The sequence below is a fragment of the Pituophis catenifer genome, unplaced genomic scaffold (genome assembly GCF_029215685.1).
Source record: "Pituophis catenifer annectens isolate HBS135680 unplaced genomic scaffold, rPitCat1.0.hap2 SCAF_10, whole genome shotgun sequence".
Classification (NCBI taxonomy): Eukaryota; Metazoa; Chordata; class Lepidosauria; order Squamata; family Colubridae; genus Pituophis; species Pituophis catenifer.
The window spans coordinates 23,132,612-23,156,538 of NW_027256890.1; the positions used below are offsets into that span (position 1 = coordinate 23,132,612).

General features: G+C 44.2%; 1 protein-coding gene across 1 annotated transcript in view; it reads left to right on the top strand.

The window, feature by feature from the left end:
• MAP4K2 (mitogen-activated protein kinase kinase kinase kinase 2) overlaps positions 1-23,927 on the top strand; it is a 64,242-nt gene that overhangs the window by 9,811 nt on the left and 30,504 nt on the right. The window contains 12 exon segments of the mRNA XM_070951576.1: positions 2,257-2,314; positions 5,989-6,079; positions 7,340-7,404; positions 11,643-11,698; positions 14,818-14,865; positions 14,981-15,023; positions 16,319-16,391; positions 16,891-17,022; positions 19,207-19,269; positions 19,362-19,443; positions 21,319-21,426; positions 23,666-23,744. Of these exon segments, the coding sequence (XP_070807677.1) occupies positions 2,257-2,314; positions 5,989-6,079; positions 7,340-7,404; positions 11,643-11,698; positions 14,818-14,865; positions 14,981-15,023; positions 16,319-16,391; positions 16,891-17,022; positions 19,207-19,269; positions 19,362-19,443; positions 21,319-21,426; positions 23,666-23,744 (898 nt within the window).

A 23,927-nucleotide genomic window follows, 5' to 3' on the forward strand; every position in this document is an offset into this window, starting at 1 on the left:
GGTCATCTAGTCCAACCCCCCCGCCAAACAGGAGACCCTACACCATTTCTGACCGACGGCAGTCCAGTCTCTTCTCGAAAGCTTCCAGGGATGAAGCTCCCACAACTTCCGAAGGCAACTTCAGTTCCATCATTTGATTGCTCTCATTGTAAGAAAATTTCTCCTTATTTCTAGGCTGAATCTCTCTCCTTGATCAGTTTCCATCCGTTATTCCTTGTCTGGCCTTCAGGTGCTCTCTTCCTCCTCTTTGTGAACATAGGAATTCTTGTTTCTATGGATGGAATTTCTTGTGAGTTTTGTCCAGCGGAACAAGACAGTTTGGAAGGATCTGTTTTGACTACACAATCGTCAATACATGTGCTTGTCAGGTGCCGATGACTGGCTCCTATCCCAAGGCTTCATCCCCGTGTCCAACTGCCAAGGTCCTTTCTCTCCTGGGGTCTGGAGAGAATTGATGTGGCCATCTGACTTTCAAAAACTTTTAAGCACAATACAGGAAAGTCCTCCACTTAAGGATTTCAAGTTTGGCGCCCCGAAACGTCCGTTGCTAAGTGAAACATTTTGTCAAGTGAGTTTGGCCCGTTTTCACAGCCTTTTTTTTTGCCACCGTTGTTAAGTGAATCACTGCAGTTGTCGAGCTAGTAACATGGTCGTTAAGTTGAATCTGGCTTCCAAGTTGATTTTGCTGGTCGGAAGGTCGCAAAAGGGGGGGAATCGCGTGACCCTGGGGTGCTGCCGACCGTCATAAATGCGAATCAGTTGCCAAGGGCCTGGATTTTGAGCATGTGACCGTGAGGATGCTGCAGCGGTCGTAAGTGTGAGGAACTGTCGTAAGTCAGTTTTTCTCAGTACCGTCATAACTTTGAACGGTCATTAAACGAACTGTAAGTGCACAGGTTGTATAAAGTTTGATTTATTGATCCTCCTGTATCTCAAGGTTATTTCTTACGTACTCTTTTTCAGAATGGGATCCAATGTCCACTTTTCCAGTTTGCATTATTTTATTTTTTTTCTGAATCGTACTGGACTGTGGGTGTTTTCATATTTGCATTCTTGTAAAATTGCTGAGATCCTATGGGATGGTTTCTTGCAAGGAATGAATGGAGGGATGAATGTATTTGTAACCCACAATTATTACAGATAACCTAGGGAGGAGCACATTCCCAACATATCTTTCTCCTCCTATTATCCCTACAGCAACAACCTTGTGAAGTGGGTTGGACTCAGAGTATGCCTGGCCCAAAGTCACCCAGCTGGTGTTCATGCCTAAGGCAGAACTAGAACTCACTGACTCCTGGTGATTGGCCCAAAGTCACCCACCTGGCTTTCATGCTTAAGGCGGGACTAGAACTCATCATCTCCTGGTGATTGGCCCAAAGTCACCCAGCTGGTGTTCATGCCTAAGGCAGAACTAGAACTCACTGTCTCCTGGTGATTGGCCCAAAGTCACCCAGCCAAATTTCATGCTTAAGGCGGGACTACAACTGACTGTCTCCTGGTGATTGGCCCAAAGTCACCCAGCTGGCTTTCATGCTTAAGGCGGGACTAGAACTCACTGTCTCCTGGTGATTGGCCCAAAGTCAACCAGCTGGTGTTCATGCCTAAGGCAGGACTAGAACTCACTGTCTCCTGGTGATTGGCCCAAAGTCAACCAGCCAACTTTCATGCTTAAGGCGGGATTACAACTGACTGTCTCCTAGTGATTGGCTCAAAGTCACCCAGCTGGCTTTTTTGCCTAATGCAGGACTAGAACTCTCCATCACCTCGTGATTGGCCCAAAGTCATCCAGCCAGCTTTCCTGCCTAAGGCAGGACTAGAACTCACCAATTCCTGGTGTTTGGCCCAAACTCAACCGAATGAGTGAGTGAGTGAGTGAATGACCTGAGACTGGCCACATCCTTTTTACAGGAAGCAAATTCTTTGGGATAACTTCCGTGTTACTCAGGGTGGAACATGATAGCAGAGCATATGGTAAGGTAAAATAAAGCTGTCCCTATGGGCTTTTACCCCACTTAGTTGTGAGGCCGACTTTATGGGGCAGTGGTCATCTCCGTCTCTTAAGCCAAAGAGCATATGGCAGGATCGTGAAAAAGCCGGAGCAGGAAAGGCGAGGTGCAAAATGAGGACACCCCCCCCCTACTCCTCCCGGCCAAGAATTTCGCCAAATCTCTTCTCCCACGGAGAAAGCAATGCGGAGAATGCTTTCCTGAACCTCCCATTTTTTTCTTTCCTTATCACTTCTGGTTCTCTCCGCAGGGGCGAGATACAGAAACCGGAGAACTGGCAGCCATTAAAATTGTGAAAATCGACCCAGGTAAGTGCCGATTTGTGGCGACGTCATATTCCAAAACGGTCGGTGACTTCTTCGTACCACCGCTCCGAATTTTAGCCATTTTTAAGATAGGCCGGCTCACAGAAATAAATTCTGCGAGGAGCTGCTACTACTCGATGGTAAGCCTGCTTCTCAGAATCAGAATATAGAGCATGGAAGGGAACCTTTGGAGGTCTTCTATTTATTAATTTATTAATTTAATTTATATACCGCCCTTCTCCCAGAAGGACTCTAGTCCAACCCCTGCTGAAGCAGACCTTATAACCTTCCAGACAAAGTGACTGTCCGGTCTCTTCTTAAAAACTTCCAGTGATGGAGCATCCACAACGTCTGGTGGCAAGCTGTTCCACTGGTTAACTATTCTCACTGTCAGGAAATTTCTCCTTAATTCCAGGTTGCTTCTCTCCTTGATTAGTTTCCATCTGTTGTTTCTTGTCCTGCCTTCAGGTGCTTTGGAGAATAGCTTGACTCTCTCTTCTTTCTGGCACCCCCTCAAATATTGGAAGACTGCTATCATGTCAGCCCTAGTCCTGACTAGCCATACCCAATTCTGCAACCGTTCTTGGTATGTTCTCGCCTCCAGGCCCCTACTCATGTTTGCTCCTGTTTTCGGCACGTTTTCCAAAATCTTGTCGTCTTTTTTTGCAATGTGGTAACTGAAACGGAATGCAATATTCCAACTTGACGATGGGTGGACTTCGTCTCCCACCATTACTCAGCTAACACTTGAGAAATACTAAGCCCCCCAACTATATTCTGTGTTAATGTCACCATCCAGTTTGCAAAGATAATACGGGTTGTCCTTGATTTACAACTATTTGTTGAGGGACTGTTCAAAGTTACAATGATGCTGAAAGAAAGAGACTTATGAGCTGTTCTCACATTTCCATCCCGGTTATTCTATGTTCCATGTTCTAACTGGGTATGTCTCATCTAACAAAGAGAAGGATTAGGGGCGACATGATAGCCATTTCCCAATATTTGAGGGGCTGCCACAAAGAAGAGAGGGTCAACCTGTTCTCCAAGCCACCTGAAGGCAGGACAAGAAGCAATGGATGGAAACTAATCAAGGACTTTAATGGACTTTTAATGTTTGTATTATCTGTATTTTATCTTGGCTGTTCACCACCCTGAGTCCTCCGGGAGTAGGGCGGTATAGAAATTTGATAGATAGATGATAGATAGATAGATAGATAGATAGATAGATAGATAGATAGATAGATAGATAGATAGATAATAAAGGAGAGAAGCAAACCCAGAACCAAGGAGAAATTTCCTGACAGAACAATCGACCAGTGGAACAGCTTGCCACCAGAAGTTACATGCGTTCCATCACCGGAAGTGTTTAAGGAAAGATAAGACAGCCAATTGTCCAGAATTCTTCATAGCAGGTGAGAGCAGGACAAGAAAAAAAATGGATGGAAACTAATCAAGGAGAGAAGCAACCTAGAACTAAGGAGAAATTTCCTGACAGGGAGAACAATTAACCAGTGGAACAGCTTGCCACCTTCAGAAGTTGTGGATGCTCCATCACTGGAGACTTTTAAGAAGAGTTGGACAACCATTTGACTGGAATGGTACAAGGTTTCCTGCTTGAGCAGGGGGTTGGACTAGATGACTTCCAAGGTCCCTAGAACATAGAACCCTACTGTTCTATGTCAGGGGTGTCAAACTCAAGGCCCAGCGGCTAGATCTGGCCCATAAGGTGCCTATGACCCTGGAAACAGTGGACCAGCCCGTGGTGCTCTGCCAGCGAAAATGGAGCTCGGGAAGGCCGCAGGCGGCCCTCCCGAGCTCCATTTTCACTGGCAGAGGGTTGCATGAGGCTGTCGCAGCAAAAACGGAGCTCACGCAGCCCTCCTGGCCTCCATTTTCACTGGCATAGCATTGCAGGAGGCTGTCGCAGCCAAAAACAGAGCTCACGCAGCCCTCCTGAGCTCCATTTTCTCTGGCAGAATGCTGCGGGAGGCTGTCGCAGCCAAAAACGGAGCTCGCACGCCCCTCCTGAGCTCCATTTTCTCTGGCAGAGAGCTGCGGGAGGCTGTCGCAGCCAAAAACGGAGCTTGCACGCCCCTCCTGAGCTTCATTTTTGCTGGCAGAGGGTTGCATGAGGCTGTCACAGCCAAAAACGGAGCTCGCACGCCCCTCCTGAGCTCCATTTTCCATTTTCGCTGGCAGAGTGTTGCAGGAAGCCATCGCAGCCAAAAACGGAGTTTGGGAGCCCATTTTTGCTGGCAGAGCTCTCCGACCACCACAGGTGCCCCCGACACAAGTGATATTGAGCTGGCCATGCCCACCCTGGCCACACTCACCCCGCCCCACCTCAAGGTCAAACCCAACCCTGATGTGGCCCTCAATGAAATCGAGTTTGACGCCCCTGTTTTATGTGTGATATGTTTAGCCTACCGGAGAGAAGGAATTGGGGGGGGGGGGGACGCGACATGATAGCAGCCTTTTCAATATTTGAGGGGCTGTCACAGAAGAGGGCCTAGACCTGTGATGGCGAACCTATGGCACGCGTGCCACAGTGGCACATGGAGCCCTTTCTGTGGGCACGCGAGCCGTTGCCCACCTCAGCTCCACTGCGCATGGATGTGCACCTCCCGCCGGCCAGCTGATTTTGGGGATGCACAGGGAGGGGATAAGGCGCATGCAGGAGATGCGTGTGCATGCATGGGGGTCGCGTGGGTCGCGTGTGCATACAGTGGGGAGCGCGGGGGGTTGCGGTGCACCCCCTCCCCCACAGCCTGTTTTTGGGCCCAGGAGGCTACAGGGAGGTGTATTAGGCCCGTGATGGCGAACCTATGGTATGCGTGCCACAGGTGGCACATGTAGCCATATCGGTGGGCACACAAGCTCAGTTTCTCTGGAGGGGCTGGCCGTTTTCGCCCTCCCCAGACTCCTAGAAAGGCTCTGGAGCCTGGGGACAGCAAAAAACGGGCCTTCTAGTCCCACCGGAAGTTGGCAAATCGGCCGTTTCCAGCCTCTGGGGAGGGGGAGGCCATTTTCACCCTCCCCAGACTCCTAGAAAGGCTCTGGAGCCTGGGGACAGCAAAAAATGGGCCTTCTAGTCCCACCGGAAGTTGGCAAATCGGCCGTTTCCAGCCTCTGGGGAGGGGGAGGCCATTTTCACCCTCCCCAGACTCCTAGAAAGACTCTGGAGCCTGGGGAGAGAGAAAAACAGGCCTACTGGGCTATCATGTGCCAGGAGCGGGGGGGGGGGGTCGCGCACGCATGTGCGGGGGTGGGGCGCATAGAATTATGGGTGTGGGCACACACACGTGCAACACACACACACCCCCGCTCCTGGCACGTGATGGCAAAAAGGTTAGTCATCACTGTACTAGGCCCAAAACGGGGCGTGGCGGGGAGGTGCGGCGCCCACACCCCTGTGGTCTGTTTTGGGACCCAGAAGGCTGCAGTGAGGCCTACTAAGCCCAAAACGGCCAGCCGCGGGGAGGTTGTCACGTGCGCATTCACCGGGGGGGGCGTGCATGCATGCGCAAGGGCCCCCGCATTGCGTTATGGGTGCTGGCATGCGCGCGTACTGTCAGCACACAACAAAGAAAAAGGTTACCCCTCACTGGGCTAGACCATTGTTGAAGGAAGACCCTCTCAGAGACTGACATATTTTCTCTCTTGGATCTCCATTTTAGGAGATGACATCGGATCCGTTCAGCAAGAAATCACCACCCTCAGGGATTGTCGCCACCACAACGTTGTGATGTATTTTGGAAGCTACCTCAGGTAGCGAAACTCCTCCTGCGGAACAACAGAACGGGAACTTGGAAGCGGTAGACTTAATTTAAGCCTCCGGAGTCCCTTGTTCTCAGCTTTATCAAAATTACTGGATAGCAAGTTGGGCATGGTATAATCGTTGCCTAATTTCTGCACCAAAAGATAGGAACGCAACCATCCAACTCTTCATTCTCTAACCCAAAAATCCTCTTTTTCCAGTTCCCAAATCTTAGATGCGGTGAAATGTAGCTCCTCTCCCTACATGCTCAGAGGCACCCTGTTCTGAGCCAGCTCCCCAAACACGACAAACACTCTGTATGTAAATCAATTATTCCTTTATTAGGAGCGCCAGGAGCCCCGGCAAAAAGTTTTTCTCTCACCACAGGTTTTTTTTTTATTTTATTTTTTATTTTAATTTGATTTATATGCCGCCCTTCTCCGGAGACTCAGGGCGGCTTACAGTGCGTTAAGCAATAGCCTTCATTCTTTTGTATATTTATACAAAGTCAGCTTATTGCCCCCACAAACTGGGTCCTCATTTAACCTACCTTAGAAAGGATGGAAGGCTGAGTCGACCTTGAGCCTTGGAGAGATTCGAACCAGCAGTAAATTGCAGGCAGCTGTGTTAATAACAGGGTGCTTTAAACCACTGTAGTACCAAGGCTCTTATTAAACAAATCCATCCGGCAGGGAGAGGAATAGTTGTCTGCCACATCTATTCATCTCTGCCCCCTGCCTTTTATCCCCAGAGCTAGAGTGGGGCTTCGCTAGCAGCAATGGCTCTTCCTTCCCAAGGACCGGCCCATAGATTTCCACTGCTCTCCTCTCCTCTGCCTTCTGTGCATCAGGCACTGGACCCAGCTGTTCCTCCTCCTCTTCATCAGCCACCTCCAGACCTGGGGGCTGTTGACTCTCCATCTGAAGCTGACAGACGGCCCAGGCTCCACCTCTGTCTCTCTCTCTCTGACAGCACTCCCTCTTCCCCCCTCAGAGCTCCCGAGCTTTAAAATGGGTGGACTTCCACTCCCAGAATCCCCCAGCCAGCTTGCTTTAAAACAGGTGGACTTCAATTCCCAGAATTACCCAGTCAGCATGGAAATTCTGGGAGTTGGTCCACACATCTTCAAGCCGCCAAGCTTGAGAGCCGTTGATTTTGGGAATCCAATCTCACCCAACCAGCAAAGCTTGCTTTCCCAAATAATGATGTATGTATATATATATATATATCCAGGTCTCTATTACACATTTCCTGTTATTTTTGGATTTTAGGAATGATCGGCTGTGGATTTGCATGGAATACTGTGGAGGGGGGTCCCTGCAGGAGATCTATCACAGTGAGTTTCTACCTGTTGGAGGAGGGAGGGAAAATATTATCTGGTGTTCTTTTAGGATCCATTTCTAAGTGGATTATAACTAACAAATTATAGTAGAGATGGGGAAGATGGGATTGGTAGCTTACATTCCTGGGATCAGCCTACATTCCAGCATAATTTGCAGGAGGAAACCTGATATGTTAATTTTAATGCGGCTGGCTTTTTCTGAAATTGTTATACACTTGCTCCTCGACTTACGACCACAATTGAGGCCAGAATTTCTGTTGCTTTTAAGCGAGACATTTGTTAAGGGAATTTCGCCCCCATTTTAAGACTTTTCTTTGCCGAGCGAAAGCAAATGACCGCAGTGGAGTTGTTAAGTGAATCACTGCAGATGCTCCGTTAGATAACGCGGCTGTTAAGCGAATCTGCTTTCCCCATTGGAGGTCGCAAAACAGGATGACGTGACCCCCCGTGGGGGTGGGGGGGGCACAACGTCATAAATGTGGGTCAGTGGCCAAGCATCTGAATTTTGATTGCATGACCCAAGGGGATGCTTGCAACCATCGTAAGTGTGAAAAGAGGTCATAGGTCATTTTTCTCAGTGCTGTTGTACCTTTGAATGGTCACTAAGTGAACTGTTATAAGTTGAGAGCTACCTGTATTAAGTCTGCACTCTGCCGTTTCCCTGCCAGTACCTGGAAAAGCTGTGGACGATGGGAGCTGTTAGCCCCACTTTTTCAGAAAGCATCTGGCTAAGGAAAGGGAAAAGCGAAATAAAACCCTGACTGCTCCCTGCTTGAACAGTTGCCTTCCCTGAATTCCAGAACACCAGTGAAGCTAAGCAAGATTCTAGTCCTCATGACTCTGAATAAATCAGTTCTATTAGGGGCGCAGATGTGTTTTCAGCTGCTTGGACTGTTGATTCAAGAATGTTTTTCCACACCAGAGTCAAACCTTAAAAACTTTACCAAAAAAAAAAAAAAATAGATGTGTTCAGATACTATTCCAGAATGGTTTTGCTGTAAGAGCAGAGAATCTCAAATATTTCAAATATTAATTTTTAATTAATTTTTTTTTTTTAGCAGAAGAATTCGAGCTTGTGGGTAAAACAACTTTTGCATACAGGTGTTCCTAACTTTTATCTCTGGGTAAATCGCCACCTTGCCTTGAGGGGGGACCATATTCCTTTTAGCCAGCTGTTCTTTTGGAAAGGTGGGGCTACAGTTCCCATCATCCACAGCCTCCGGGCAGGCTGGAGCTCTAACATGTTCAGTGTGGTAGAGAGGATCATGCCAACAACTAACTTGCATCCAGAACTCCTCTTTAACGGAAGGCCAAGAATTCACTCCTGGAAAATCGGTGGGCTCTTGGAAGCTTCTTGGAGGAAAAGCAAAATGTCTTCAAGAAAAAACAAAAAAAAATCCAGTTGCCTTTTGAAAAAGCACCTTGGAATGAAAGTCAGCTGGGTGCCTTTGGGCCAGTCATTCTCTCTCAGCCCTAAGAAGGAGGCAATGGCAAGCCAACTTCTGAAAAAAACTTGCCAAGGAAACTGCAGGGACTTTTTCAAAATCAGAATCAGAATAGAGGTGGAAGGGACCTCGGAGGTCTTCTAGTCCAGCCCCTTGCTTAAGCAGGAGAACCTAGACCATTTCAGACAAGTGACTGTCCAGTCTCTTCTTCAAAACCTCCAGTGATGAAGCTTCTGGTGGCAAGCTGTTCCACTGATTAATTGTTCTCACCGTTAGGAAGTTTCTCCTTAGTTCTAGGTTGCTTCTCTCTTTGATTAGTTTCCATCCGTTGTTTCTGGTCCTGCCTTTTGGTGCTTTGGAAAATAGGCTGACCCCCTCCTCTTCTTTGGGGCAGCCCCTCAAATACTGGAAGACTGCTGTCACGTCTCCCCTCGTCCTTCTTTTCATTAAACTAGACATATCCAATTCCTGCAACCGTTCTTTGTAAATTTTAGTCTCCAGGCCTTTAATCGTCTTAGTTGCTCTTCTTTGCACTTTTTCCAAAGTCTCAAGATCTTTTTTGTAAACGTGGGGACCAAAACTGGATGCAGGATTCTACCATGTTTCCCCCAAAATAAGACCCTGTCTTATATTTTTTTGAATCCTGAAATAGGCGCTTGGCCTTATTGCCATGCGCTCAAAAGCCCAATTGGGCTTATTATCAGGGGAATGTCTTATTTTGGGGGAAACAGGGTATTTATCTATCTATCTATCTATCTATCTATCTATCTATCTATCTACCTACCTACCTACCTACCTACCTACCTATCTATATCTATCTATATCTATTTATCTATTATCTCTCTCATCTGTATCTATATATCATCTATATCTATCTATCTATCTATCTATCTATCTATCTATCTCTATCATCTCTCTCAACTATATCTATCTGTCTAGCTATCTATTTTCTCTCTCATCTATATCTATTTATCTATATCTATCTATATCTATCATCTCTCTCTCATCTATATCTATATCTATTATCTCTCTCTCATCTATATCTATTTATATCTCTCTATCTATATCTAGCTATCCTCTATCTATCTATCTATCTATCTATCTATCTATCTATCTATCTATCTCTATCATCTCTGTCATCTATATCTATTTATCTATATCTATCTATATCATCTCTCTCTCATCTATATCTATCTATATCTATTTATCTATTATCTCTCTCTCATCTATATCTATTTATATCTCTCTATCTATATCTAGCTATCATCTATATCTATCTATCTATCTATCTATCTATCTATCTATCTATCTATCTATATCTATCATCTCTCTCTTATCTATCTATCTATCTATCTATCTATCTATCTATCTATCTATCTATCTATCTATCAGTCAATCTATTTACCTATTATCTCTCTCATCTATATCTATCTATCTATCTATTTAGTTCCCCCGAAAATAAGACCCCATCTTATATTTTTTTGAACCCTGAAATAAGAGCTTGGCCTTATTGCCATGCGCTCAAAAGTCCAATCAGACTTCTTATCAGGGGATGTCTTATTTTGGGGAAAACAGGGTATAGGTGTGGTCTGTCCAGGCAGTCGCCAAGAATTGGGCACAACGGAAAGAAAATAGAGAAATTGCAAATAGGAGGTTAAATCATTTGGCTTGGCCATCTATTTTTCCCTCCCCCCCCCCCCCCCACAGCTCACAGAAATAAACCTGTCAATGATCCATCCTTGTCTACTTCTCTTTTGGAAAATTTTTACTTCCCTTTTTTTGATCTCGGTGCTTTGTGGGCCAGGAGGGGTGAAAATTCGCAATGGGGGGCAAAGTTAGAAAAGGAAGTGATGGCTGCAGTGACGGAGAGGAATAGAAACAGCGTGGCGTCGCCCCCATGCAGAATTTAAACCAAAAGTGCCAGTTTTGCTGCTCTGAATTAAGGGATTAGAGTGGATGAAAGATGATTAATATGGGGCCTCCCTCCATGAATTAATGCCCCCTTTGTTTCCGTGGGGGGAAGTTTGGGAAAACGCTCCGGAAAAACTGAACAGTACTTTGTCATGTGCCGTTTAATCCCAAAATAATGGAATGATGGAAATTTGCTTTTTTTTTTTTTTGGCGGATTCAACTTCTGCAGGATTTTGGGGTGGTGAATGGCCAGTAGATGCTGAAACTCAAGATTCATAGTTATGAATAAAGGGATAAAATCAAGATCACGTGAAGTGTTGGTAACCGCTTTACAGAGCCTTAATATTGCATCCAGTTTTGCTCAACCCCATATAAAAAAAGATGTTGGGACTCTGGAAAGAGTGCAGAGAAGAGCAACTAAAACGATTAAGGGGGCTGGAGACTAAAACATATAAAAAAACGGTTGCAGGAATTGGGTATGTCTAGTTTAATGAACAGGAGGACTAGGGGATAGCAGTCTTGAAATATTTGAGGGGCTCCTAGAAAGACGAGGGGGTTAAATTTATTTTCCAAAGCAGCAAAAGGCAAGACAAGAAACAGCAGATAGAAACTAATCAAGGAGAGAAGCAACCTAGAATTAAGGAGTAACTTCCTGACAGCGAGAAGGATTAACCAGTGGAACTGCTTGCCACCAGAAGTTGTCGGTGCTCCATCACTGGAGGCTTTCAAAAAGAGACTGGAGGACCATTTGTCTGAAATGGTATAGGCTCTCCTGCTCGAGCAGGGGGCTGGACTAGAAGACCTCTAAGATCCCACCCAACTCTGTTATTATAAGTTCTATGTTCAAAGATAATTCCGCTTTCTCTTTTTTTTCAGGTACTGGGCCTCTGTCCGAAAAACAGATTGCCTATGTCTGCAGAGAAACCCTCCAGGTGAGTGTGTAGGTGGGGCCACTTTCGCTGACAGGAAAAGCAAACAATATTGAGTTTCAGGACAGGTAGTCCTCACCTTACGACCGTTCGTTTAGTGATTGAAGTTACACCACCACTGAAAAAAAGTGACTTAGGTCCCGTTTCTACACTTATGACCGTTGCACCCTCCCCATGTTGTGGTCCGTAGCTGGGACAGAACACCCCACAGTCACATGATCAAAATCTGGACGTTCGGCAACCGATTCATATTTATGACGATTGCGGTGTCCCGGGGTCATGTGACCTTTTCACAAGTGGATTTCATTGGGGAAGCCAGATTCACTTAACAACCGTGTGGCTAACTGCAGTGATTCACTTTACAAGTAACGGCAAGCCAGGCCATAAAACGGGGCATTCTTCATTTAACAACGGTCTTGCTTAGCAACAGAAGTTTAGGGCTCCATTATGATCGTAAGTCGAGAACAGTGGTGGGATTCAGCCAGTTTAGGAGAACCGGTAATTAAATTGATGGTTCGCCCTGCCCTGCCCCTTCCAGGAGTTCCCACGTGCCCCATTTTGGCTCCCAGGTAAGTGCAGGGAGGCCTATTAGGCCCAAAACGGGGGGCCGGGGGGGGGGAAGTGCTGCCTGTCACACCCCCTGGCCACACCCACCATGGCCACGCCCACCCAGCCCTTCATTAGGGCAGAGAACCGGTTGTTAAATTATTCAAATCCCACTCCTGGTCAAGAACTATCCATCGTTATATTATAATTATAATTACAAGGTGTTTTCCCAGTTTCCTGGTGGTCTCCCATCCTTTTCCTATCCAGTCCCAGCTTCTTCTTTTCTCTTCTTTTTTTTGAAAAAAAATTCTTTTTTAAACGAAACATAAAACATAAATCCATCTTCCATTACAATTTCAAACAGTTACAAATCTTTTGTGCTTCATCTCCATAATCAGAATTTACTAGTTATTTAGTTTCTCATATTGTCAAACTAATAAACGTCCTCATTTATCATTTATTTAACTATGGCTTCACCGCTTCATAAAAATTATTTTCAAATATTATATTTATAACATTCATTTCATGTTTCATATTTCATTTCCATGCTTTCTTGTCTAGTCATTGATAAAATAAATCCCATATCTTATAGCATTGTTTATTTATTTATTTATTTATTATTTATTTATTTATTATATTTCTATACCGCCTTTCTCCCTTAGGACTCAAGGCGGTGTACAGTCAAGAAAAATATAGATACACAAACATCATAAAATTGCTAATTAAAATTATTATTATAACATAGTTTGACCCAATTAAATAGAACCTAAAATTAGATAACATTTTAAAAAAATGTTTATCTTCTTGTTCTCTAATTTCTAATGTCAATTTACTCATTTCAGCACATTCCATAATTTTCTTAATAAGTTCATCTTGCATTGGTATTTTCTCATTTTTCCAATTTTTCGCAAATACAATTCTGGCCGCTGTTAAAACATTCACAATCAAATATCTCAATTCTCTATTGTATATTTCTGCCAGTCCCAGCTTCTTGAGCCCAGCTATGTGTTCCGTTGAGTTTTTAAGAGGATGTTTTCATGCCTTGACACAAAACGAGCGACGAGCTGTTGGGTTTCTCTTTTTGAGAATTGTCAAATAGCAATTGGAGCTCAGCGATGTGCGCCTTGGAAAGGAAGTTGTGTTGATCCATTGTGCATCCTGTTCCTTTCCTGCCTTCCTGTAGCGGAGACAGCTACAAGGACAGAGCTGAAATATGAAATATTGTTGGTTGTGTGGGGTGTTTGTGCATTCAGGAGGTGCGCATGCGTGTTGGAGCCTGCAAGAAGCTGAACTGCCGTCTCCAAATTTGGCATGTTTTAGGCTTGTGGACTTCAACTCCCAGAATTCCCCAACCAGCCATGCATGGCTGGCTGGGGAATTCTGGGAGTTGAAGTCTACAAGTGTTAAACTTACCAAGCTTAAAGATTTCTGGTTTGGAAGAAAATATAAATGGGGAGAAACGTGATACAAATAGTCCCTGTCTTACAACCATTTGTTTAGTGTTGACTGAAGTTGCGATGGCACTGAAAAAAGGGACTTGTCTGATCCTCAAATTTATGACCAACTATCTCACTTAGCAACAGACATTTTGGGCTCAGTCGTGGTTGTAAGTTGAGGACTAGATGTAGAAATGTTTTATTTCATTTGAATCTTACAGTAGATTTATTTGTATTATAATAAAGATATATAGAGATATATACATTATATATCTGTTTCTCCATGCCATAAATAATCCTACCTGTTATCTCTCCTTTTTTTCCTCATTCCTCTGACCTAAATCTTTCCTATTGAATTGCTCTGGGCTTCTAAATTATTTTGATTTCTCCTTAGGATTGTTCTCTTCTCATTTTTCCACCTCAGCAAGTTTATTTTCTTTCGAGCTGCAATAAATGAAACACGACATAACATAGATTGTGTGGCTGCAATGCAGATGACTATAAAAGCAAAATATAGGGCATTGTTTTTCAACCTTGACAAACTTAGAATGGGTGGACTTCTACTCCCAGAATCCCCCAGCCAGCTTGCTTTAAGATGGGTGGACTTCAACTCCCAGAATCCCCTAGCCAGCTTGCTTTAAGATGGTGGACTTCAACTCCCAGAATCCCCCAGCCAGCTTGCTTTAAGATGGGTGGACTTCTACTCCCAGAATTCCCCAGCCAGCTTACTTTAAGATGGGTGGACTTCAACTCCCAGAATTCCCCAGCCAGCTTATTTTAAGATGGGTGGACTTCTTCTCCCAGAATTCCCCAGCCAGCTTGCTTTAAGATGGGTGAACTTCAACTCCCAGAATCCCCCAGCCAGCTTACTTTAAAATGGGTGGACTTCAACTCCCAGAATCCCCCAGCCAGCTTACTTTAAGATAGGTGGACTTCAACTCCCATGTTGGCTTGGGAATTCTGGGAGTTGAAGTCCATCCATCTTAAAGTGGGAAAGGTTGAGAAACAGTGTCCTTAACGAATCAGGGTTCATTCAACAAACCATGGGTTAATCCATCTTGCAAACCTAGTTGAATCTCAGTCTCTCTCTCTCTCTCTCTCTGACAGAATTGTTGACTTTTATCTTTGTTTCCCTTTTAGGGACTTCACCACTTACACACCAAAGGGAAAATGCACCGAGACATTAAGGTGAAACAGATTAGTTTTTATCAGTTTGGGGGCTCCAAGTGGGAGGGCAGAGTGTTCCCCCCAAACGGCCACCAGGTCTTCTGAACCTCTTTCTCTCTCTCTCTCTCTCTTTCAGGGGGCCAACATCCTGCTGACGACCAACGGCGACGTCAAATTGGGTCAGTTCCTCTTTCCAGTTTCCCTTCCTGTTCAGCATCTCGGTTTGTCTTGCAGATCAGGTCAAAAACCTCAAGATGGGGCCTTGCAGTGGAAACCCCGCCCCTCCTTTTAGTGCGGATTATTCGTTAAAAGAGGGCGGGGCTTCCGCTGCATGACCATGGCCACCATCTTGAATTTTTTTGACACATCTTACCCTCCAATGGAGACTTCTGTGCTGAAGTCCACTTCAGGGTTCACATTGATGATGGTGATGATGATACGATCATTTATTTCTTCATCCTCTGGCTCCTGCCCCTATTGCTCTCTGATTGCTCTCTAATTCTATTCTAAAAATAGAAATAGGAATAGAATAGAATAGAATAGAATAGAATAGAATTAGAATTAGAATTAGAATTAGAATTAGAATTAGAATTAGAATAGAATTAGAATAAAAGTAGAATTAGAATAAAAGTAGAATTAGAATAGAGTAGAAATAGAATAAAATTAGAATTAGAATACAATAGAATAAAAATAAAAATAAAAGTAGAATAAAAGTAGAATTAGAATAAAAGTAGAATTAGAATAAAAGTAGAATTAAGAGCCTGTAGTACAGTGGACTAAAGCACTGTTATTAACAGATTAACATCTGCTGCTTGCAATTACTGCAAGTTCAAATCTCACCAGACTCAAGGTTGACTCAGCCTTCCATCCTTTCAAAGGTAGGTGAAATGAGGACCCAGATTGTGGGGGCAATAAGCTGACTTTGTATAAATATACAAAAGTATGAAGGCTATTGCTTAACGCATTGTAAGCTGCCCTGAGTCTCCGGAGAAGGGCAGCATATAAATTAAAAAAAAAAAAAATTAGAATTAGAATAAAAATAGAATAAAAATAAAAGTAGAATTAGAATAAAAGTAGAATTAGAATTAGAATACAATAGAATTAGAATAGAATAGAATTAGAATAAAAACAGAATTAGAATAGAATAGAATTAGAATAAAAATAGAATTAGAATAAAAGTAGGATTAGAATAAAAGTAGAAATAGAATAAAAATAGAATTAGACTGGAATTAGAATTAGAATTAAAGTAGAATAAAAATAAAAATAGAATTAGAATAGAATAGAATTAGAATAAAAACAGAACTAAAATAAAAGTAGAATTAGAAATAGAATTAGAATAAAAATAAAATTAGACTGGACTAGACATTGAAATTGGACTACAATTCCCATCCTTTGTATACCTACACCAGCCATTCCAGCTGGCCCAGTTGAAGCCCTCTTTGATATTTTTCCTCCTTTTCTCTTTCCTCCCCAGCGGACTTCGGGGTCTCAGCAGAACTGACCGCTTCAGTGGCCAAGCGAAAATCGTTCATTGGAACGCCCTATTGGTAAAACCCGTGTGTTTGCTCTGCTACTTTACAATCTGCCTTCCGCAGCCGCCGTGGCGAGATCGACGCTGTCTGCGTCCTGCGGAAGAATGAGCGAGTCTTAAACTTGGTGGTCCTGCAAAGCCTTCCCGTGAAAATTCAACCACACAAGGCGGAACCATGAAACATGAATTCAATTCATTCATCCAGAATGGAGTCTTCGGTTAAAAAGGAAAACGAGTGACAAAAGGAAAAAGGGAGATGGTTGAAAATTTGCGTTTGCGAAGGGAGCGAAGAAAATTTGGGCCACAGCGGTTGAGGCGGGGGATAAAAATTATTTGTTCGCCTTCAAACTCCGTTGCTGGTTTTACTGATTAGGCTTCTTCGCTGCAAAGCTACAACACATTGCCTGAAATCCAGCTCTTAGAAGTTGTTGCCTTTGTTGATTTATCACAACCGATAGTGAGTGTGCTTGGAGCCCCTTCCTTGTCTTAACCTTGCATTCTGTCTGATTCTCCAGGATGGCACCAGAGGTGGCCGCGGTGGAGAAGAAAGGCGGCTACAACCACCTGTGCGACATCTGGGCCCTGGGTATCACCGCTATTGAACTGGCGGAGCTGCAGCCCCCACTCTTTGACCTGCACCCCATGAGGTAAGGAAGCTGGATGAGAGAAAGCGAGGGAGACTGAGCTGGATGTAGAGTCTAGCGTGGATTTAGAACGGTGATTTGCAAGCTTAATAACTTTCAGATATGTGGACTACAAGTCCCAGAATCCCCCAGCCAGCATGCTTTAAGATGGGTGGACTTCCATTCCCAGAATCCCCCAGCCAGCATGCTTTAAAGTATGTGAACTACAACACCCAACATTCCCTAGCCAGCATGCTTTAAGGTATGTGAACTACAAGTCCCAGCATTCCCTAGCCGCGTGCTTTAAGATGTATAGACTACAAGTCCCAGCAGTCCCTAGCTGGCATGCTTAAAGTTAGGTAAAGGCAGCATGCTGGCTAGGGAATTCTGAGAGTTGAAGTCTACATATCGGAAAGTTAGTAGGCTAGGAAACATTGAATTATAATATCTTATTTCAGGATCCTTAGGTGGGGGAAAAACAGTGGAAAATCGAGGATGCCTCTTGGGTGTATCGCTTCATTTTTATTTCCCCTTTGATTTCTGTATTATTTCTTTTTTTATTAAAATTATACAGCCACCCATTTAAAAATACGTGATCTCACAATTAAAAAACAGAATTGAAAAAGTTATAAATACGTTTTATCTGGGGTCTCACGAAACATAGCTTTGTGAGTTGTTTGGTCTTAGCTTCCTGATTTAAATTCCTTACTTCCTGATTAAAATGGGCCACAGCCCTGATTTCCCTTCTTATCTTTAACGCAAGCAACTACCTTTTCAGTCCCTCCGGTTTAAAAAAAAAACAACTTTAAAACAAGCTGCCTGGGTAGGCGTGTATTTCTGAATTCCTAATTACAGTTTCGAAAATCCTAGAATTTTGGGGGGGGGTTCGCTTTGCCGACGGGTGCAAAACCCACATTTTTGCTCCCATCACCAAAAGATCAACATGTCAATTTTGGGTCCTTGGGAGAGGCAGGATTAAATCCACCCACAATAGCAGGGGGGGAAAAATGCCACTGATTTGGACTTTCTAGAAAAACCAGCTACACAACATCTTGACGTGTGTGTCTGTATAATATTTGACCGTCCTTCATAGCCGCTTCCTGGTTAAGAATCACCAAAGCTCCAAATTTGTCTGCAAAAAGATCCTGGCCATGTGACACCTTCCGGAGGGTTGAGACTCCAGCTCCCATCAGCCTCAGCCACTGTTCAATACAGGTCGTCCTCGATTTACAATCGTTCATTTAATGACGATTGAAAGTTACAAGCGACTTATTACCATTTTTCAAACTTGCGATCGTTGTAGCATCCCCATGGGCATGTGATCAAAATTTGGACGGCAGCTGGTTCATATTTATGACGGTGATCCCCTTTTACGACCTTCTGGCAAGCAAACTCAATGGGGAAGCCAGATTCCCTTAACAAACCGCGTTGCTAACTTAACGCCTGCAGGGATTCATTTAAAAACGGTGGCGAGAAAAGTAGAAAATGGGACTAAAGTTACATGACTGTCTCGCTTTGCAATGGAAATTTGGGGCTCAATTGTGGTCGTAACTCAAGGACTCCCTGTAATAGGTGGTTTGAACAAGCAAAGGAAAATTAAGCAATGGAGCATTTTTGTGAATGGTCCTTTCATTTCGGTGGAATGTTTGAGCATTCTGTGACATCACCACGAATCAGCCAATGGGAGAGAATAATTTCTGTAGAGAAGGGAACGGGGTTCCCGTTTCTTTAAAGCAGGGGTCTCCAAACTTGGGAAGTTTAAGACTTATGGACTTCAAGTCCCAGAATTCCTCAGCCTGCCACACTTGGCAACCTTAAGACTTCTGGACTTCAACTCCCAGAATTCCTCAGCGAGCCACACTTGGCAACTTTAAGACTTGTGGACTTCAACTCCCAGAATTCCTCAGCGAGCCAAACTTGGCAAACTTACGACTTGTGGACTTCAACTCCCAGAATTCCTCAGCGAGCCAAACTTGGCAAACTTAAGACTTGTGGACTTCAACTCCCAGAATTCCCCAGCCAGCCAAATTTGGCCACTTTAAGACTTGTGGACTTCAACTCCCAGAATTCCTCAGCCAGCTATAGAGTTGAATTGAATTCTGGGAGTTGAAGTCCACAAGTCTTAAAGTTGCCAAATACGAACACCCCTGCTTTAAAACAAAGGAGAAAAATAAAGTAATTCTAACTCTGTTTTGTTTCGCCGTGTAGGGCTCTGATGTTGATGTCGAAGAGCAACTTCCAGCCCCCCAAGCTAAAAGATAAGGCGTGTTGGTGAGTGTGTATGGGTGTGTAAGAGACACAATTGTTCTCCTGGGGCACTAGGAATTTTTTTCTTCATTGGCGCTCCTCTTTTATCCTTCCAGGTCTCCTGATTTTCACCAGTTCCTCAAACTCTCCTTGACCAAAAATCCAAGAAAACGACCAGTGGCAGAAAAACTCTTGCAGGTGAAGCCAGGCTGGGAAGTGGGCAAAAAAAATTAATCCCCCTAACCTCCCCTCCCAAATCAAAATTGTCTAGAAACAACTCAGGAAAAGGAAAGGAATACCGCATCGTCTTCACTGGGGATGCTGGAGAGATTTGTGAGCGGCCATTTTATTTTCCCAGAATGCAGGTAGTCCTCGATTTACGACCACAATGGAGTCCAAGGTCCATGTTGATAACCGGGACCTTTGTTAAGCGAGTTTCGCCCCATTTTAGTCGCGAAGGGAATCATTGCAGTTGTTAAGTTACTGTGTTTCCCCGAAAATAAGACCCTGTCTTAACATTTTTTTTGAACCCTGAAATAAACGCTTGGCCTTATTTTCGGGGAGGTCCAGGAGTGGGTTCTAAAGATTTTTACTACCGTTTCTGTGGGCGTGGCTTATTTTGTGGGCATGGCTTGGTGGGTGGGTGGGTAATGTGACTGGGTAGGCGTGGCCAACTTTTTTTTTTTAACTTTTAAAAGCATTTTTTCTACAACCTTAAGAAGTTGCAGAAAAAAATGCTTTTAAAAGCCTCTGACGATCAGGCAACTCAGCTGGGATTGCCAGAGGCTTTTAAAGGCATTTTTTCCCTACAACCTCTTTGGCTGAAGAGGTTGTAGAAAAAATGCTTTTAAAAGTTAAAAAAAAAAAGCCTCTGATGAGGTGGGTGGGGTAAGCGAGCGGCGACCGGGCTGGGGACCGATTTGGGGGCGTGGCCAAGCCAATGTTATTACCGGTTCTCCGAACTACTAAAAAGTTTTACTACCGGTTCTTCTGAACCGGTGCAAACCGGGAGCAACCCACCACTGGGGAGGTCTTATTATTTTGGGGCGCATGGAGCAAGACGGGGCTCCTCTTGCCGTCTTACCTGATCTCCAGCTCTGTCTCCCTAACCCTAACCAGAGGAAATGGCGGGGACCGGCTGTGTATGCGGTTAAATATTTTTTGGGGAGGGCTTGTTTTCAAGGGAGGGCTTATTTTCAGGGGAAGCACGGTAGTAACACTGTTGTTAAGTGAATCTAGCTTCCCCATTGTTTGACAGAAGGTCACCAAAAGGGACCGTCATAAATGTAAGTCAGTTGCAAAGCAGCTGAATTTTCATCATGTGACCCTGGGGGGGGGGCAGTGCTGTAGCGGTCGTGTGAAAAATGGTTATAAATCACTTTTTTTCAGTAATCTCAGGACTTCCTGTCTCCTGATGTAGTGTCACTCTGGGGGATATTATGGGCTTCCAGTTTCCCCATTCCGGCGTGCTTGTCTTTCTTTGCTACGTTCATCCCTAAAGCAGTTTTTTTCCCCCTTTTTAATCGAATGAATGAATAAATAATGAATGAAGTGAATAACGAAATGAAATGAATGAATAAAAATGTCAAGTTTCGAAGTCGTCTCAAATAAATTGCATTTCAAACAAAGTCTCTGAAGAAAAACTCCTATTTATTAAGCACGACATTCGAACCCGACTCCAATCGAAGCCAACACTGACTTCCAGCCCCAAAACCCTCCCTTTCCGTTCCCCACTCCCCTGCACTCATTGGCCATCTTCCAAGTCATTCTACCCCTAATCTACTCCAGCTCAAAGGAATTTCCCCCCTCCCATCCCATCTCCTAGGGGGATATTATCTCCAGGGAAAATAAGTAGGTGAAAAGTCAAACGTCTCTTTCCAGACGCCTTCGCTTCTCCTTCTTATGTCAGCACTAGAGTAAATGCAGGTTGAAGTGCTGACACTAAAGCAGCTTTAACGTATTATGGGAGGTTTTTGGACCGGGGTGTCCATTTGCTGTAGCAAATCTCAGGGTCCCTTTTAGGGAACCAAGCTCCCAATGAAAGCTGATCCCTTTGTGTCTCTTTCCCTGTAGCATCCTTTCGTCTGCCAGCCTTTAGCTCGCGTTCTTGCCGTAGAATTACTGGATAAAGCCACAAACCCTGAATTGGCTGCTTCTGCCTTGGACGATGGGGATTTCGAGGTACGGTTGTCCAGTTGTGTTGGATGTATTGGGGGAGGGTGGAGGAGGATGGGAGGGGTTAAGTTGATCGCTTTCACTTCAAACCTGGGAAAGTCCAGACCTGGTCACCATAAAGAGCCTTGGTGGCGCAGCAGACTAAAGCACTGTTAAGTAACCCCAGCTGCCTGCAATTATTGCAAGTTCAAATCTCACCAGGCTCAAGGTTGACTCAGCCTTCCATCCTTTCGAAGTAGATAAAATGAGGACCCGGATTGTGGGGGCAATAAGCTGACTTTGTATAAAAAAGAACACCACTTATGGGGGGGCCCGAAAGCCCTACTAAGCAGGTATATACAAAAGTATGAAGGCTATTGCTTAACGCATTGTAAGCCGCCCTGAGTCTCCAGAAAAGGGCGGCATATAAATCGAACCAATAAATAAATAATGTTGAGACTCTAGAAAGAGTGCAGAGAAGAGCAAGAAAGAGGATTAAGGGGCCCGGAGGCTAAAACATACAATGAACGGTTGCAGGAACTGGGTGCATCTAATCTAATCCAAGGATCTCCAAACCCAGCAACTTTTAAGACTTGTGGACTTCAACTCCCAGAATTCCCCCAGCCAGCATGAGGAATTCTGGGAGTTGAAGTCCACAAGTCTTAAAAGTTGCCAGGTTTGGTCCAGTTAAACGAGGAGAAGGACTAGGGGTGACCTGATAACATCTCCCAATACTTGAGGGGCTGTCACAGAGAAGAGGAGGTCATCCTTATTCTCTCTAGCAAAGTTGGGAATAGTGACAGGCATCCATGTTTGACATCTGCCCTCCCAAATCTACAAGTCACAGCATTCCTGGAGTCTGAAGAGGTGACTGTCTGTTTTTGATCTTGCAACCACATGTAATATTCTATGCCAGTTCTTTTTTCAATCTTAACCACTTGATGATGTAAGGACTTCAACTCCTGGAAGTTGAAGTCCACACATCTTCAAGCGATCAAGGCTGAGAAACACTTGTTCTAAGCCATTCTGTGTTAGACTCGCCTCTGATAACAGAATTGGAAGGGACCTTGGAGGTCTTCTAGTCCAACCCCCAGCTCAGGCAGGAAACCTTATACCATTCAGACAAATGGCTGTCCAACTTCTTCTTAAAAGCTTGCAGTGTTGGAGCATCCATAACTTCTGGAGGCAAGCTGTTCCACTGGTTAATTGACCTCATTTTCAGGAATTTTCTCCTTAGTTCCAGGTTGCTTCTCTCCTTGATTAGTTTCCACCCATTGCTTCTTGTTCTACCCTCAGGTGCTTTGGAGAATAATTTGACTCCCTCTTTTTTGTAGCAACCCCTGAGATATTGGAAGATTCTATCATGTCTCCCCTAGTCCTTCTTTTCATTAAATTAGACATACCCACTTCCTGCAACCATTCTTCATATAAATAAAAATATAATAGAAACAAAATAAATAAATAAATAAATAAATAAATAAATAAATAAATAAATAAATAAATAAATAAATATGTTTTAGCCTCCAGTCCCCTAATCCTCTTTCTTGCTCTTCTCTGCACTACTGATGGTGATGAATGAATGTATGTAAACTGTTTTTTTCTGGGACCTGCAGACTGTCCCCTCTAAGGATGCCATTCTGCTGTGAGCAGCATCGTTTTCATATATATTGTGGGGTGATTTTATCATATTAATTTATTATATGACTCTTCTTTTATCAGTTTTATTAGTTTTTATTTGAGGTTTTTATATTCTGTAAGCCGCCTGCAGTCGCCATGTGCAAATAGGTGGCAATATAAATTCCGTAAGTAAGTAAGTAAGAGGGATGCGGTGGCTCAGTGGCTAAAACGCTGAGCTTGTCAATCAAAAGGTCGGCAGTTCAGCGGTTCGAATCCTGAGTGCCGCATAACGGGGTGAGCTCCTGTTACTTGTCCCAGCTTCTGCCAACCTAGCAGTTCGAAAGCACATTAAAAAAAATGCAAGTAGAAAAATAGGGACCCCCTTTGGTGGGAAGGGAACAGCGTTCCATGCGCCTTTGGCATTGAGTCATGCTGGCCACATGACCACGGAGACGTCTTCGGACAGCGCTGGCTCTTCGGCTTTGAAACGGAGATGAGCACCGTCCCCTAGAGGCGGGGAACGACTAGCACATATGTGCAAGGGGAACTTTTACCTTTACCTTAAGTAAGTAAGTAAGTAAATAAGTAAGTAAATAGGTAATTAATTAATTAATGGAAACAAAAAGTGTGATTTTCCCTCCCAATTCAGGCTTACGATGTTTTCCCCGATAAAATCTGCTCGAGTAAGCCCCGTGGGCCATCAGAAGGCACTCTGTCGGAGATCCAGCGTAAGTTTAAACCCGTATGTCAGAATGCCCCTTCCGTGCAAAAGTATGTTTGCAATACAAGCAGCGGCTCCGGTGCTGACACCGTTTTCTAAGATGTGGGAGGCCTGCTAGAGAGAGAAAAGATTGCCTTAATTTTCAGAGTATAAGACGCACTTCCCCCCCTCCCCAAAAAAGAGGGTGGAA